The sequence below is a fragment of the Patella vulgata genome, chromosome 2 (assembly GCF_932274485.2).
Source record: "Patella vulgata chromosome 2, xgPatVulg1.2, whole genome shotgun sequence".
NCBI classification, from domain to species: Eukaryota; Metazoa; Mollusca; class Gastropoda; family Patellidae; genus Patella; species Patella vulgata.
Window position 1 is genome coordinate 26429838 of NC_065880.2, and position 18732 is coordinate 26448569.

At 36.1% G+C, this 18732-nt stretch overlaps 2 protein-coding genes across 2 annotated transcripts; one reads left to right on the forward strand and one right to left on the reverse strand.

Annotated features, from left to right (window-relative positions):
- Positions 1 to 3425: 3425 nt before the first annotated feature.
- Positions 3426 to 9171, reverse strand: LOC126810465 (uncharacterized). Its single transcript, XM_050535558.2, has 5 exons — positions 9088 to 9171; positions 7119 to 7230; positions 6600 to 6667; positions 3980 to 4096; positions 3426 to 3473 (listed from the first exon to the last, which is right to left on the reverse strand). Exons 1-5 carry the CDS (start codon positions 9088 to 9090, stop codon positions 3453 to 3455), a joined length of 321 nt encoding a protein of 106 aa, XP_050391515.1. The 5' UTR covers positions 9091 to 9171; the 3' UTR covers positions 3426 to 3452.
- Positions 9155 to 16083, forward strand: LOC126810466 (small acidic protein). The gene is made up of 4 exons (XM_050535559.2): positions 9155 to 9303; positions 11573 to 11659; positions 12501 to 12561; positions 14087 to 16083. The coding sequence occupies exons 1-4, from the start codon at positions 9211 to 9213 to the stop codon at positions 14359 to 14361; spliced, it is 516 nt and encodes a 171-aa protein (XP_050391516.1). The 5' UTR covers positions 9155 to 9210; the 3' UTR covers positions 14362 to 16083.
- The last annotated feature ends 2649 nt before the right edge of the window (positions 16084 to 18732 follow it).

An 18732-nucleotide genomic window follows, 5' to 3' on the forward strand; every position in this document is an offset into this window, starting at 1 on the left:
AACGGGTAAATCCTCCTCTGTTTGCCAAACAAGCATTCATCCGACGTGGCATACTCCTAATGAGACGTCTAAGGTCATTTTGGTCCAGATTGTCCCATTCCTGTTGCAACGCAGCAGCAAGTTCTTGGACATTGGCAGGACGTTGTTGACGTTGACGTAACCTCTGTCCAAGCATGTCCCAGACATGCTCGATGGGGGAGAGGTCGAGACTCAGTGCTGGCCAAGGTAATGTGGTGATGTTCTGTTGTTGGAGGTAACCTGTAACGATCCTGGCCCTGTGACATCTTGCGTTGTCATCCTGGAAGATGAAACGGCGGCCATGACGTCGTGCGAACGGCACAACATGGACTGCCAAGATGTTGTCCCGGTAGTACTGGCCTGTAACACGCCCTGCAACAACATGTAAAGCCGTTCTTCCAGCAACAGTGATGCCCCCCCCCCCCCCACACCATAACAGAACCACCCCCAAATCGATCATGTCTGATGACGTTAACGTCTTGGAAGCGCTCGTTTCGACGACGCCACACCCTCCTACGTCTGTCCAAAAAATCAACAGTGAACCTTGACTCATCTGAAAACATCACATTGCTCCAGCGTCGATTATCCCAGTGTTGACGATCCCTACACCAACTACGTCTTGCCTGAATGTGATGATCTCTCAAACAAGGGATCACACGAGGACGTCGGGCGCGAAGGTGACCCCTATGCAGTCGATTCCGAATCGTCTGGCCACTCACTCTCACACCAGTGTCTGTTTGAAGACGAGCGCTGATCTGATTTGCTGTGATGACACGATTTCTCAAGGCCAAGGTACGGATAAATCGATCCTGGGCTTGAGTTGTCGCCCTTGGTCGACCTGAGCGTGGTCTGTCCTGTACAGATTGTGTATCACGGTATCTGGACCATAGCCTGCTTATGACAGACTGAGAAACATTCATCGTCCGCGCCACAACCGCCTGTGTTGTGCCGATCTTTAGCATGCCAAGGGCACGTAACCTTTCATTTTGGGTAAGCCGACGCATATCAAAATTTGTTTTCTGGTCACTAAAACAATTAAACTGATGTTTTCACCCTGGAATTCAATGCCACAATGACTGTAACATTCAAAGTCAGAGTCGTGCAAATCTTGGGTTGGACCCCCATGATGATCCCAAGCATCACCTGCATTCCATGCGGTAGCTATTGGTGCGTTTGGGCGTCGCATATAACTGGAAATGTTTCTTCTGTTAGGTTCTATAGTGACTTTTTTCGTAGTCATTTGCATATTTTAGTATTATGCCCCCAAAATCAAATATCCCCTACTTTTTTTTAATAGTATATTTGGGCTAGATTGTTTGAGCGCATTTCTTACTCTTAGATAATAGTTCTGATTTGGGGATAAATAGTAAATTTGTATCTACTTCTCGCTTCGCTGTGGGAATCGCTAAATCGATCCACGTACTAAACCATATTGGAATTTGGTCACTTGATCCGTGAAGAAGAATTCGGTGATTTCGTTTTTAATGGTGTTCTAGTAGTTTAGACATTGCGTTCTACTGCCAGACACTGGAGATATAGGCATTGCGGCCTTTTCACTTGATTCGTGAGGAAGAATTCGGTGATTTCCTTTTTAATGGTGTTCTAGTAGTTTAGACATTGCGTTCTACTGCCAGACACTGGAGATATAGGCATTGCGGCTTTTTCACTTGATTCGTGAGGAAGAATTCGGTGATTTCCATTTTAATAGTGGGTTAACGGGTTCATGATTTCTGTTTAGTATTTCGGGCAAATCAATCATTTGAAACATTAAAGGCACACGCCACATTTCCATAAGCCATTGTTTAATTTATAATAAAAAAAAGTATCAAATTATATTTGTTTATTGTTTGTTTCATGACATTAGCTGCCGCTGCATCCAGTATCCGAACCCTGTCCTACTACACTTTTGGCGAGCTTGCCAGGATGCAGTTGTGTCGGTAAATGTTGTGAGCAAGCGATTTCCGATATTTCCGAACCCTGTCCTACTACAGGATCAAAGATATTTCTCATAAACAGTGATTGAAAGTTGAGTAAAGTCTTAAATCTGAGAATGATTTGTGAACTCGGGGCCTAGCCGTTTTTAGGCCTAAACAGGAATTATTTCGATTATGAGGCTCATCTCAATCCCCCACCCTCACAATTAGAGGAAGATGGAAATGTGTCTTAAACACAATTGATCCAAGCTGATGGTGGGGACGGATGTTTAGGACCACAGGGTGTCAAGGCATGTAAGAAAGGCTTATAACAGATTGACTGGAGGACCCCTAGGTAACTGGTCGTCTAAGTTGAAGTGGGATTTTAGTTGCAAAACTACATTAGAAAAAAGGCTATATTTGGAAAACTTTGGTATTTTTTTTGTGGTGTCAAAATGGTATTATAAATAAAATGTTTTTAATACATTCAATTGTTTTATTTTCAAGGTGTATCATAGCTTTATACTGTTTGTGTAAAACACCAAATGGTGTACTAATTTGTTCTAGTCTCAATATAGTTTTAATTTAAATGCTCATATAGGAGGCTATGAATATACAAGTGATGTGTCAATAGTTTTTACAGCATGAGAAAAAGATTATCCAAGAAGCTACCAGGATAGGAATCGTTTTCAGACTAACATATGATTATACTGGGGAGCAAAATTTTCCTTGCACATAAGCACTCACTGGTCAATTATTTTAATTTCGGTGTTAAGATGTGTAATGCTAGGGAGAAGAGGGTATTTCCCAAACAGCAGTTTACAGGGTTTTTTTTAAAATTTTACATGCCCTAAACCACTAGACTAACAAAGTAACACAGTCCCTATATTTTGCATGAAACCAATCTTAACATTACAATAATGTGATGATGTTATCAGTATGTCCAGCAGACATGAGTGTATCAACATGGGTAAAGTGAATGAGAGCTGCCTAGGCATACAATTCCCGGGACAAAACAACACAGCAAAAAGAGCCAAAAAAAGCATATTTTCGCTGTAATTCGATTTTGGTGAAAGTGCCGTTTTCAGTTGTCTGTGATGAAATGGGGTTGAACACCCTACTTTTCTGCACCAATCGTCCTTAACGCCATGCAGTGTGCTATGAGAGAAACTTTGACATGACAATGGCGTTACAGCCTACACTTATATTGAATTCCAGCTATCAAGGATTCTTTTATGTGCATGCGAACTAGACGCCGTTACTTGCCAGGCCCTGTCCCTTCCAGCACCACCAACTTTCTCAGCCAACACCAGGATGGAAACCGGGAGCTTCTGGTTAGCGAGCCAGCCATCCATCTCAGCTCCCCTTTTGTGATCAATACATTCAGACAAAATTTTTTTACAGCCCTCATTAGTTATATAATGTCCCACTCCTATATGCCTTTTAGTATACACTTTCACATTATAACTAGTAGGAATAAAACAAAATGCTTAATATTTTTTTTTAGCCTCCATTTATTTCTTAAAACATGATCATTTGACCCTGAAAAAGAAAAACACAATTTTTCATTATTTATTAATTGAAATTAAAGGGGGCTTATTTAATACTTTCATTCTTGGCAAAAATGTTCTTGTCTTGAAATTAACACTTGAAGGTAGTCATTGTATGTTGTCCTATCTTTTTTTCTAAAATAACAGCCGACAAATTGACACTGCCACTATATCTTGTGTGCACTAGTGTCACATTAGGGGCACACGAGTTTGTGCCACTCTCCATAAAAACCACAAAAACACTGAGAGTAAGCATCATTTTCTTGTTAAACTGAAATTCAAGTAGTTTGCAGTACAAGAAAAGTGTCCTACCAACCGCTGTCCTAGCTGTCAGCCCTACCCGCTATGCTACTTTGTCACTATTTGTCAGACAATTTTTTTTCTGACAACAGGCATAAGCTCAAGTGAAAATCTGACTATAAAAATATTGCCCAAGAAAGATACTTAAAACAAGTTTAATACCAAATATTCATCTAAATCTATTAATTCATATCATACCTTCTTCCTCTTGTCTCCACCCAATTCAAAATGTTTGCATCGTTTAATGCAGACTTGTTTCCTTAAAGTACATCGTAAACACTCCAACCTTAATACAACCTTTTTAGTTGTTTTTGCCTGAAAAAAAAAATAGTAAATTTTTTCGTTACTGAACCTGTGTGCAGGTAATGAGCTGTGTGAAATAATTGACTCCGACAATTTGTTTATACACTAAAAACTTGAGAATTCTGTAATCAAATTGACATTGGCTTGCTCTTCTAAATAACAAAATTAGTTGCCTTGTATTTATTATTGAACAATGTGCTCATCAGTCAAGCACAAAAAATGTTAACACTCTATAGTGACTCTGTTGCCATCACAGAACAGATAATATTACAGAACATTAGGAAAGAGGTTCAACATTATCTTTAACCCGTGACCTGCTGTTAATCTTCTTCCCTGGTACCACCTGATCTCTCCTCATCAGATCCCCAATATCAGAGCTTTCAACTGAGGTGACTGACTAGAGACAGGCACAGTTGTACAGGAAGATTTAATCATGGAATTCATTGTTTCGGTAGTCTTTTTTTTTTATTATTAATGTTGCACAAGAAAGTCCCCATGTACATGTAAGTTATAATCTCTTAAATCCTGATTTCACTTATTTATTTGGATCAGTTAAATGGCCAACATGTTCTTAGTGATTTGGTAGGAGTCTCAAGACTAACAGAAAGATGTATTCTACATTTACAAATGTCATCATCTTTTTAATCTTTTTAGGAGAGAGATATGGAGTTAAACCACCACTCGACACAAACTAGGTGAGTTTGGGATGATGAACATGTTTTAATTTTATTTCAATAATTTGCTTGCACGTAGGATGATCTTGAGTTGTTGGAGGACCTGGATGAAAATATTTTATAATTTGTAACATGCCCTAAAGCTTCTACAATCTTCAAAATATCAATAAGATAAACTCCTCCAGACAGGATTTCTAGAAACTGATAAATATTTGATACTGTTTTCATTACTAGTATCCATTTGTTGAGACTGTATTAGAACCCCTTGTTTAGTAGTTTCTTGGACCTGTTCATGATCAACTAAATATTCTGTCAGAAATTGATAAATTCAAAAATTGTAAGATGTGTTTTATCATCCATCAAAGGTTTTAAGATTTGAAATTATAGACGTGTAATGTTCCTTTAATATGTTATTTTCTCTCATAAGACCAAGTGACTTCATTATTTTTCAGATCACTACTGCGTTAAAATATAATCACTGAGAAAATAAAACATCGGCTTCCTCAAATTTTTTGTTTAAAATTATTGACACTAATTACATGCCTTAGTTATACAGGCTCTGACACCAGATGAAAGTGATGCTCATGCTTAGAAATAGAAAAGATGTGTGTTTGAAGTTTAAAAGCATGAGTACACTGTGACTAAGGATATTTATCCAAGATTTTTGATCACTGGTCTATGGTTTCATTATGTGCGAAGACAATCCATTGCCAATAAACCATTGGCATTGGGATAGATATCGTTTTCAAAATGAACACCATTATTATCCAGATTGATTAAGCCTTTCACAAAGGCCATTATATTTAGTTTTGTATGAGTGAATACTTAAATATATGCATGAAGGATATGATCAATCGGGGACGGGGGACGGCGTGATGTGCACTGAGTGTTTGACAGATTATTGCTGACCGCCAGTGATGAATGATCCTTGTTACATTATAACATTTCCTCTCATAAGACCAAGTGACTTCATGTTATTTCAGATCACTACTGCGTTAATTTATAATCATCAAGGAAAGGTTTCACAGATCTGAATCCAGACAATTCCTGTGGTATTAACATGTAAATTTTGTTGGCATTTAGTGCATAATTGTAATATATTTATGTACAAGTTCTGTTGAGCAATTGTCCAGTAATGTCTGATGAAGATGTGTTTTCCAGATTTTCTGAAAGAAAAATCAAACTGTCTACCTGATTAATTGTCTTAGTTCGGTTGTCTTTAAATACGAATACATCATTATTAGATGATTGTTTTAAAGTTTTGCAAAGTAAAAGATGGTATTTATTTAAACAATCGTCTTGCTTTCAGGGGTCTATAGCAATAGAAGGAACCGGGAGAAAACCCATGCATTAAGGCAGGCGACCCCAACAAGAGATATGAGAATGAAACACTTGACTCAATGACAAATCTAAAATGCAGGTGATGGATCAATCGTCCCTGATAAAGGATCGTTATTTTCTGGTTTTCCTGACAAATTTAACATCAATTTTGTTAAGTACAATGTTCGTGACAGGGTGTTGATAAAAATCTAGTCTGTCTTTGAGTCTATAATGGAAAGCAACAAACATAGCACACAATATAATATTAACAAATGAAAAGCTTTTCTCTCATAAGACCAAGTGACTTCAGTATGTTTCAGATCACTACTGCGTTAAAATATAATCATTGAGAAAAGCCCAAAAGATATATTATTGGGACATCACTATAATGCAGTAATACAACACATTCCAATAGCATTATAGAAGCCCTAGGTATTATACATAAAAGGTCGAACTATAACAAGACTAGGATATAGTAAAACTGTAACCAGACATTTTTGAATGAAGTTTTATATCCATACCTTTTTGTGGAAAATGGGTTTTGTTTGACCACCATAACCTTTTTGTTTTCTATCGTAACGTCTTTTACCTGAAAAATAAATCAAATGATATCAATATGGATGCATGAGGGCACAGACAATGTTTAATCAAATGACTCAGGCTTAATATTTGGTCACTTATTTGGACAGAACAATTTTTGTCTTACTACCTGAGTTTAAGACTTTTTTGTGTTGCCATCACAGAACAGATAATATTACAGAACATTAGGAAAGAGGTTCAACATTATCTTTAACCCGCGACCTGCTGTTAATCTTCTTCCCTTGTACCACCTGATCTCTCCTCATCAGATCCCCAATATCAGAGCTTTCAACTGAGGTGACTGACTAGAGACAGGCACATTTGTACAGGAAGATTTGAAGTCAATTTGCTTGTTCTTTTATATACTCACGCAAGATTTAATTACAATATGCAAAATATAACTGCAAATCACAATAAAAAAAGGCTTGTCTTAAAATAATCAAATAGATTCAAGAACTCACCTTGTACATGAAGTGAGGCTTTACCAGCTTTGTACTGTGTTACTTTATGTATGGTGTGTTTATGACATCGAGGACTGCCGCAATATGCCCTCCTTGATTTGGGTATATTCACCTAAAAATTAAAAAATAATTTTGAAATATTCATCGATACCAACGGAAACAAATTTATCATTCTGAGACCGTTATTTTAGAGTAATATAAACGGGTCAATTTCTTGAAATTTATTGCAGCCTGGTACCGTGCCCAGATTAGGTGGCTCAATGAATAAGGCACTGGCTTGCTAACCAGCAAATTTCTGACGTGTTTTACACTTGCCAATGGTGTAGGATGGAGATCCTAGCAAAGAACAGCGTCTAGTCTTTTGGATTGGACGGAAAATCTTATTAATGTCCTGCGTACACATTTAAAAGAACCCTTGACAGTTGGAATTCAAAATAGGAGTTGGCCGTAGCTATCCAGGCAAAATTTCCCTCATAGCACACTGCATGCATGGCACACGCCCATATTGATTTAGTCAAATTTGGTCAATTTCATCAGCTAGCGCTAGCCTAGCTACAAATGTTGTACCGTTAAACTGTGTTTAACGCTACAATTGATACAGTCTACGACTCCTTACGCAAGTACAAATAGGTTCAAACGCACAATTGTCAACACGTCATAACAGTTAGGTAATTCTATCACAAATAGTGAAGACTGGACCACTAAAATAGATATTGAACAGTTTTTCTTTGTGGTAATGCGTTCTACATTTTCAAAGCGACATTTTTTTTCATGTAAGCTGCCATGACACCAGGGGCAGCCAGATGAAATCTCGCCAAATTTCACGCAACTTGGGTTTCATCAAATCATATAATTATGCGGTAAGACTTCACCTTTATTTCAATGGGAATTGGTTTATTATATGATATGTTAAAGTAGCCAAGTCTCTACTTCAATATCATCCAAAATCTTCAACATTGAAAACACAAATTATTTGTCAATTTAAATCAACATTGATGCTGTGATCTTACCGGAAAAGATGGGCTTCTGATATTCAATATTTAAGACAAAATAAACATTTTACCATTGGTACACGAATCGTGTACCATAATGCGTTTCAGCCCCAGTTCTAGCAAGAGACTCGAGGAATGAGGCTAGACATATTGCACCAAACCAAACGGCGTATATAGACTGGAATAACCAGGCGCTAGAAATTTGCAGTCGATTGAGACTGTTGGCTTATTTCGCGGAACATAACTGGTGTGAAATTAGAGTAAAAACGGAAACCATTGAATGTATATCAGTTTATATACATTCATATTACAGTATCATATGAGTTCCGACCCACTTGTGTCAATTTCTAGGTCCCAAATGTTAGCGATTTAGCTCCTTTATTTAAGCTATGTGCAGTACAGTTTGGCATCAGTTTATGTGTAAATTAAGGGGGCTATAGGCCAGTAAACTTTTTGTAGTTATTTGACTAAAAAAAACTTGCGCAAAGGAACTCCGTAGGACGAGCCACTATATACTGTGGCTGGAGTAAGGCGGAAGACATCAGTAGTGGAACCATTTCTAATGACAGTGTCGACAGTGAGTTGCAGAGTCAACAAATATAAAATATTTTCATATCATTAGTTTCCACATTTTTTTTGTAAACAATCAAGGGTTAGTCTAGGTCTTCTCCAGAATAATTAGAATTACAGTTTTAATCACAATTTTTCGAGTACTACCTCACACTAACTGATAGAAATAAGTCTAGAAAAACATTAGGAGTTTATACATCGCTAAGTTCGAATAAATTTTCAGCGTGTGAATAACAACATTTTAAGGGACGTTTCGCGGAAGCCGGGTGGATTTTACCACAAAATAGCATTACGGTTCCACTGGTTGTTTATTTATCTTTGCAGTTTTAATACAATTCTAAACGAAATCTGATCAGAACAGCTGATGTTTAGAGATTTTAGAAGGCCTAATAATCATTATTTCCTACCATCTTTGCACGGTTGTAAGAGGAAGTTATTTCCGCGCATGCGTTCAAAGTACACCCTACTCTTCAAAAAACACAAAAGAAGTTACAAAAGTCATTACAGGAAATCAAGCATTTTATTTCAAAATGAGTTCTGAAAGTAATCCTAAACCTGAAAATGCGAAAGAAGAGGTTGTTTCTAAGAATAAAGATGACAAGGACACAGAAGAAAAATTAGAGGTTGCTAATTAGGATTGTGTGTTTTGGGTTTTTTTAAAAACTAGTCTTACAAATTTAGAAATTGGAAGAGAAACACTAACACTGGTGACTGAGTGATTAATGGAGACATAGTTCTATGTATGATGGAGATACATGTGATGTATCTCTAACTGAGTGGTTCTCAACCATTTTTGCCAACGGCACACCTTGGAACACATGAAAATATAGCAGCACACCTGGCTGAATATATGAAAAATATTTGAATTTTGCAAAATAAAAACATGGCAAGTCATAGACGCCATACAGTACCGTAGACACAGACTACTGACTCTGAACCATCGTAAATTTTAAACAGATTTCTTCGATTATGAACAAGCTACTTAACTTTGGTTATTATAAACTTACCTGTGCGTTTGAAATCAACTCCCATTCAATAAAATCCATTGCACAACTAAATATCCCAACGAATAAAAAAGTTCTCTCTTGGCAAATTTGACTATTTACTTATGTAATTTCGACTGAGTGGAAGACAACAATTCTTTTGTCATGTGTTGGGCAAAACCAATGCAGCTTTTGCGGGGGTGGTTTAGTCTTAACAGATAATTTGACAACCGCGTGTTGCAATGAAAACAAAGCGCGATCATTACAATCGTTTGAGTTTGGACAACGAAAAATATGAACTGAAGGCAATTACATAGGAGATTTATACTGAAACCATTGTATTGATCGCTAGTCTATCAAATTTTATTCGCATGGATACTCATAAAAATAAAGTCATATATAAACTAAAAATATCCTATCTTCTTTATGTTATAAATAATTTAACAATTCATGAAGCTCACCTCCGAAGTCTCTGAGTGTATTGTTAATTTGATAGCATTCTTTCGTTCTAATAATAACCAGTTCAAATAATTAAAACAAAATAAAATTTTCAGAGATTTTACTAGAATGTAAAAGACGGTAACAAAATAAAAGAATACGGACAGTTGTGTGTGAACGCTCAAACTCAATGCCGAGCTGAGACTAATTCTTAAACCAAACTTGAATTGTCGTAAAAGTACCGAAAACCATTTCGATTTGCTATGCTGTTACCCCTTATACGAAATGATATCTCCCAAAGAGTGACGTTATCAGCTTCCTTATTGGTATTTTTCTGTGTCAAAAGTTTGGGGATTTCAATTTTTCAAGAGAGAACTTTTTTATTTGTTGGGATAATTAGTTGTGCAACAGATTTTATTTAACGGGAGTCGATTTCAAACACACTTAAGTTTATAATATTAATAACCAAAGTTAAGTAGTTTGTTCATAATCAAAGAAATCCGTTTAAAATTTACGATGGTTCAGACAGTAATCATAGACACATAGCATATGACTCAAACTAAATAAAGAAAAACACAGCTATGAACTTACTTTATTGGAGTATTTCAAATTTCATCAGTCAAATAGCTGGCTTCTTTAGCTAGAAATTTTCTTAGTGTGCCAGTCAAAATTTTGTGGCACACTTAGGAAGATCTCACAGCACAGTGGTTGAGAACCATTGCTCTAACTCAGTATGATATATAAGAATACCTGACAACTCATCCCAAGATAACTCATCCCAATGGGATATATACCGATATATAAGTATTGGAATTAAAAACACAAACTAGAATTCAATGTTTTTTGTTAGTCCATTTCAATCAATATTGATATTATTATCTTACCATGAAAAACTGTGATCCAAAAATCCAATATTTAAGACACACTCACAATGATTATAAAGATTTTTAAATAACTATATGACTCATGTAGTGTAGATAGATAATGCCAAATAATGGTTTTTCGTGCCATTTGTAATGACCAAAGAAAAACCTATTCCAGAAGACTATTCAGAAGCAATTAAAAAGTGGCTGATTAATAAATGAAAAAAATAGGTGTAGCATGACAAAGCAGGTGAAAATGACTGCCATTCAATTTGCACTTTTTACGTATTTCACTGTACATACTTGATTAGAAATTACAATAAATAATTTGGATATAAATCACTTTGTTTACACTCATATTACATTAATGTGTAATTTTAGAACCATTTTCGTAATGTTTGTATGGTATGACTAGTACTGTATAAGTGTAAACTGATTTTAATGTACATGTAATTCCTAATGAATTTCGTCCGTCGAAATAAGTGAGAAGTGTTGTAGGCTCTCAGCCACTTATTTTTTTGATACATGTACATGTACATACCAGTATAAATTGTTTGTGTTTGCGTAACATACACACCAAATGTTATTTTATTTTTTACATGTTACAGGTGCATTCAGCCAATAGTTGGGAAACTGCTGAACTTGGTGATGATAAAAGGAAAAGTAAATTTCTTCGATTAATGGGAGCAGGAAAGGTATTTATTGTAACAATAAAATTTAAAATTCAGTGGTTTTTGATACTACATGAATCTACTGGTAGTAATCTTTAGTTTTGTTATCAGTGGTTCAAAAAGGAGAGAAATGTATTCCAATTACAGCCACCATTAATAAAACCATTTAATTTTATTCATTAACAAACACTAACAAGCCTGAAAATAATGATTTTAGTTGTACCGGAACCGTATTTGACAGAGTTTCAGGCACGGTATCTGACAGAGTTTCAGGCACTGATACTTTGAATTTTGTGCTGGAAATGTTTATAAGATGGCAATAAAAACATTGAAAAATTACAGACATCAGAGGTTTTGTGCCTGACAAAATCTGTGACAGGTGCCTCACATGTATTTAAATACTAACTAAATATTTAGTGAAGATCCAGATACACACCAGCCAGTGCTTTTGCTATATTTCATTTCGTTTTTTTATGCTTTAATTGCCCTACACTACATGAAGATCTGACCAGTTGTACTGGAAAGTCGTATCAGGGGTCGTACGAGCGGCTTTTGACCCTATGACGTCAGACATTGATTAATCAATCAGTGTTGGCATTTGTAGTGGTTTACCCACATTCCGTTTCATTGGCTAATCCCTCATCTCAACCAGAACGCCGGTTATATAACAACTCTTTCAGATCCTAGTGTAGAAAAGACAAGTAAAACAAAATTTTGAACTATAAAAAACAAAACAAAATAGGATCTGTGTTTTAATCAGATTGTGAAAGATTTGACTTTTGTTTGGCTGTTTCATAAAAGGGAATCAGAATCCCTCATTCTCTGAACATAACAAATAAGGATTCATATATTTTTATTTTTTCAGAAAAAAGATCACCATGGTTCAATTGTAATTGGAGATCATACCACATCACATGGGAGAGAAAGTAAGAACAAGTAAAATAAGTAATTCATATCACAGCAAAGAATCAATGCAGTACACACAACCTTAGCATCAGATTAATTCCAGTAGTCATTAAACTATGAAGTAATTTCCCCCCAAAATCAAGCATATCATGAAACTATTATTGTTTGATAGCAGTCAATGACTATTAACTAACTGAATTGACTATTGTAAATTGAAAAACATGCAGCTATATAATAAGCTGCCGTTCAGGCAATAATGTTACAAAATAATATTTGAAATAAGCACTGTATTTTCAAATCAACATAACTTTTTATCTTTTTTATCCGTCCACATTTTACGTTTTCACATCTCGTGGCTCCCCCTAGTCAGTGGTGCAGGACAGAGGGCCTGGCAAGGGACAGCGTATAGTCGTTCAGATAGGATGAGAAACCTAAGTCCCATGTGCACATTGAGGTGCACATAAAAGATCCCTTGGCATTTGGAATATAATATATAAGAGTAAGCTGTAGCGCCACTGACCGGGCAAATTTCACTCATAGCAGACTGCATGGTGTATTCTGCCTTCATTCGCCCTGTCGGAGCACAACAATAATACGTTAAACCACATTTCATTTCATGTCTTCACCTGATTCTGTCTATTTGTGCCCTTCTACAATTTCAGGTCCGCATTCTTCATCGATTTTGAACCCCATCAAAATTCAGAATTTAGTGATCACAGAGTTAACGCCCTGTTTATGATCAAACTTATAAAAGCTTGTGAATACAGGACAGGGTTCTTGGTATAATTCTTTTAAAACCTGAAAGGATTGTATATTAGGGTACATATATGTATAAAGTAGAGCAAAATTTTCAGATTTCGAAGGCGTTTGGTAGAGTTGTCTTTCTGGGAATATTTCTATTTTTAAAACTTCTGAACAAGACTAAATTCTCCATGTAATTTTTGCTAACTTATTTGGATTGTTTTAAACTGTTCTGCCGGATTTGTGGACATTGAATTTAGAGCTCACTGTTCAACTGTTGGTGTGTGTTTGAAGAGGTCTGAAGATAAAATCCCCCAATTATGTTTACATATATTTTTGTGTGTAATTTTGTATACAGATCAATATTAGCCATTCATCGGACATAAGGAAATTAAACATTTTTGGGGCGTGATATCTTTACTTTAAATTTAATGTGTTCATTTGATTTCTGCCTATATTTAAAATTATTAGTACATCAGCTGTTGAGCCAATATTGTGTTGTGTGAATGTCAACAGAATTTTTAGTCACATCAGCAGATAGAGCCAATATTGTTATGTAACTGTTGTCAGATCTTTTAGTTTAGGGTTTAACTCCTTTAAATCTTACATGTAGGATGAGGAAAACAATTCATATTGGCAATGGAATATGACTTTGTTCCTAAGAGCATGAAAATCCTGTGCCATACTTTCTATGACAAATTAATTCTGCTTATTACAATCTCCACCGATTTCATAATTCATTTTCTTTCTAAATATCTGTAATCGACCACAATAGATTTAGGAATATATTTATTTTATTTTCAGAGCAAGAAACAGAAAAAATTACTAGCGAATTAGAATTACAGTTTCGACAGGGGTTAGATCATAAATTAAGTGGTGGGGCTAGGTCTCATCTTGGTTTGGGATTCCAGGACGTCTCACCGCCTGTAGAACGAGCCGAGCCAGTATCAGAGAAAAATACAGACACTGTGAATCAGACGGAACCAGAAAAAAGAAAATTTGAGGAAAAAGTTGAAAATGAAGACAATAATAAACCATCAGCTGAAAAGAAAATGAAATTTGTGAAATCAAGTTCCTGAATTTTCAATAATTACTTGGATTTTTTTTAAAATCAAGACAATCATGAAGCTAAAAGATACTATTAAAAGAAGATTAGGAATAGTGAGAAATATCAGGGTCGGTTCCTAGAAAATTCTTAAAGTAAGCAAAAAGTCATGCTTCACTTTTTCTTACTTTGAAACTTTATAAAATACCGTCTCTAGAAAATTCTCAAGACAATTATTAAGCACAAGTCAAGAATGAGTCAAAGCACATTGTGACTGGTAAATTGAGACTACGATGCTCTCTAGCATCATAAAAACAACTTTGGTATGCGAATTACGTCATAAATTGGTCGGCTGCACAGAGTTATAAATAGATCAATGACATTAACTTCCCGGCAAATGGTCGATTTAGATGCATTTGCAAGCACATGCAAACAGACGGAATCTGATCTTAAAAGTATCCTGTTTTTGTGTTGTTTACTAATTGGCAAATAAATAAAATGGTTTCAGGGTAGAACTAGAAGCAAAATTTTCTAATTATGGCATTCTTCTCGAGAATATGTTTCTAAAGGATTGTCTCTGTTTTTTAATTGTCTCTTTGGTATCAAAAGATGTAGGAAATGCCGTCGAATATATCTACAGTCAGTCATCTTGTTTGAAGAAGAAACAGACTTAAGGTTGGTAAGCAAGCCGTATACCTTGCTTGATAATGTTTAAGAACAAAGTTGTGCTTATGTATTTTCTTGGAACATATAAGAACGTGCTTGTGCTTACCCTGAAGTCTACTTACAATCTAAGCACAAGAATGTTCTTAAGAATTTTCTTGGTACATAAAATAAGATAAGTTTACTTAAATGCAAAGTCTACTTAAAATCTAAGCACAAGAACATGCTTAAGAATTTTCTAGGAATCGGGGCCCTGATGGCTATTTTGGTGGTTGGTAGCAGTGAGCCAAAACAATATCATATCTTCCATAGTAACTATTGATGTTTTAAGGTGGCTATTCCCTGTATCAGCTTTCTATAAAGTCCTTAGGGGTTGATATTGAGGTACCTCCAATAACCTCATGTTTTGAATTTTATGTGCACAAGGTGAGCAATTGATATTGGACCTATCCAAGTGCACTAATACCTTGAGATGATATTTATAATATGTGTCGATGTGTAAGTCAGATATCCACCCATAGATTTTTATTTCGAATAACATTCAGGAAAGCGGTTGTTATCTACTCCACAACTGTTTTTCATCAGGAAACTGAGTTGCCAACCACCAAAATAGCCATGAAAATAGTATCTGACATGGTTGGTTAACCTGTGGAAATTATTCTAGTTACAACTAATCCTCATCAACCTGTGTTCATGTGTCTGTATGAAAATATAGTAGAATATAATAGAATTATTTGAAACTTTCATTGTTCATTTGATCAGTCTCCTTATTCATGCACAAAATGTGTTCATGATAAAGGCTTTTCATTGGCTTGATTGCTAAAATCTCAGATATAATTTTATTTCTTAGCCAATGAAAAGTCAGTATCCTGAAAACCTTTAGAGAGAAATGCTTTAGGATTTTAACACTGATTTTGGAGACAAAATTTAAATTGTAATTTTGCATGTACTTGTATTTGTTTCATTTTAAACTGTCTCTTGTTTTAGTTTTAGCAAAAACAATGGGATTTTTCATATTTCATGATTGGAAAATATTGTTGTCATTGCATTGATCATGTCTGATAAATAACAATAAATTTGTTATTTACGTGAATTGTGTAGGTCTATTCAATTCAATCGAAAATTCACTTTCACTCGAAAGGGTGTGATAGTCAGGTATCGATTTCAAGTGTGGGGCCGTGGGCTTAGAAGAATCGTCAGCCGTCACAATTGCCTAGGGTGACATTTGCTGGTATGACAAGGAAATTGTGTCTGTATGTACATATGGGATGAAAAAGCAAGGTCAATCCATGTGCATATTGACAAGCACTTAAAAGAACCCTTGGGAGTTGCAATCCGAAGAACATTATATTGGCAACAACGTGATCCCGACCAAATTTTCCCCTGTGGTATAAAACAGGCACTGTTGACATGAAATCTATCACAAGATCTTAAATCTCCATTCCATTCCATGATTTTACAAAGATGATTTTTGTAATTAGCGGTTGTGACCTTTAGAGAGGCATTAGTGCTTACTGCTTAGTTATATTCACCTGTTAGTACAAAAAAAATGTTCAATTTTACATGATTTAACATAAATGTTATGTTCTATATTGCTTATTCATCTGACCATGTAATGCTCATAAACCCTCTTATTCTCCCACATGAACATCACCATATTGTGGATGCTTCAAAGCCAAAAGTTCTCATCCTATCAATAATGTTTATGTTCACAAGATGAAGCCTTTTGATATTTGATTTAAAAGTTCTTGTGAATGCCTTGAGGCTAAGGATATCATATGACTGACTTGTAATTGATACAAATAATAAACTAGGAGCCTATCAAATTTAATTATTTCTCATAAGGGCGTACGTAACTAACGTACGAAAATTTATTGATGGCCAGCTTTTTTTTCGCACGTACACAGTGAATGGCCATTTTGCTCAGTAATCCCAGCCAGAATTTGGCTATTTTCTAAATTTGCGTTAAAGTTTAAAATATTTGTTTTAGAAGTGAAATAAATTAACTATTAGTCAATCCCAACCCTAAAAACATCAACAGAATTGATTGTGTATATCTGAAATAGACACGACCAACGCACAAAATAGTGCCAAAATGACTGCCTCTATGAACAACCATTCGAAGACGCTGTCATTGAAGACGAGGTCAATTCTATGAGTTGTAGATGTTATTTTTGTGAAAAATCATTGGAAGAAGAGAGAACATGTTGGGACTGGACCATAGGCGTACGGGCTCGATGACAGTTAGGGGGGCATAACCCGAAATGCCCGAAAAAATTTCGGGTTTACAGACAGCGGCGCGGTCTTCCTCAAGAGGCAAAGAATCGGAGCTTACCTTGTGTGGATCCCCGCTCCCCCCAATAAAATTTTGGAACATTTGACGGTCGCAAACGCGTTTTCCTGCTATTTCAGCCCGTGAACAAAGCAACTTCAAAGTGGTCTAATATAGGCTAATGAAGATGGCTGACTCGAATTCCAATCAAAAGATCAATCGTTTACAGTCCACGGAGACGGGACCGCTGGGAGAAAATTTTGAAAATTTAACTGCCGCAAACGCGTTTTCCTGCTATTCCAGCCTGTGAATACAGCAACTTAATTTGGTCCTATATAGCCTGCCTGGCTGACCCGAATTCCAAACAACTAACCAATTGTCGCGGGGTATGGGGACCTCACCCTCCCGGAGGAATTTTTGAAAATTTAACCACTGAAATGCGTTTTCTGCTATTCTAGCCCGTGTAAGCAACTCAAAAAGTATCCAATGGTTTTGTAACCGAAATCCCATTCTGAATTCCAACCATCCAATCAGACTGTTGCAGCTGCATTCACAAATAATAATCGATGCCCGAAAAATGTCGCACAAAGTAGAGTGGCTCCAGACAAAATGTTTTAATCCATAGTCAACTCTGTATAAATTTGTGGTATTCAATTAAAATAAAAGTTAAATTAGTGTTTTATTAGGGCTCGATGACAGTTAGGGGAGAAAAACTAGAAATGCCCGAAAAAATTTCAGGTTTACAGACAGCGGCGCCGGTTTTCTTCGAGAGGCGAAGAAGCGGAGCTGACCTTGTATGGACCCCCAAAGAAAATTTTAGAATATTTGACGGCTGCAAACACGTTTTACTGCTATTCCAGCCCGTAAAATTAGTGTTTTATTAGATTTCAGGCATTTTATTTTGCCAATGCCAAGTAGATGAAATAAAAAAAAATTTTCACTTTACCCATCTGCCCGAAAAGTCAGCTTGCCCGAAAGTTAGGGGGGCAGCTGCCCCCCCCCCACCTGCCCCTGCCCCCCTGGCTCGTACGCCTATGGACTGGACGAATTATATAGTCTTTATGGGTGCAAAGGAAACAATGCTGAAGATAAACCTATTGTTTATAATGTAACATGTTGTTGACCTCATGACCCATTGACGTCAATGTCATGACCTGTGATGTGTAGATCACGTGATATGGATATCATGGCTATTGACTGTGTCTGAGATACTTTTCCGCAGGTAGCGTGTTTCAGATGTTCAGAATGTCATAAAGGTTGTTGCCTTTGATCAGTCTATAGTGTCTTATAAATGCTCCAATTACACAATAAAGAATTGTGACAGCCTCTAATGACTGCTGGGATGAATTAGCTGCTGTAGGCATATGTTTCACTGCATGGCAACCTATTAAATAAATAAAACAAAAAAAAAGATTTTGCAGGAACTTTTATTATGATGTACCATATTTAAACTAATATAGGTACATAGTA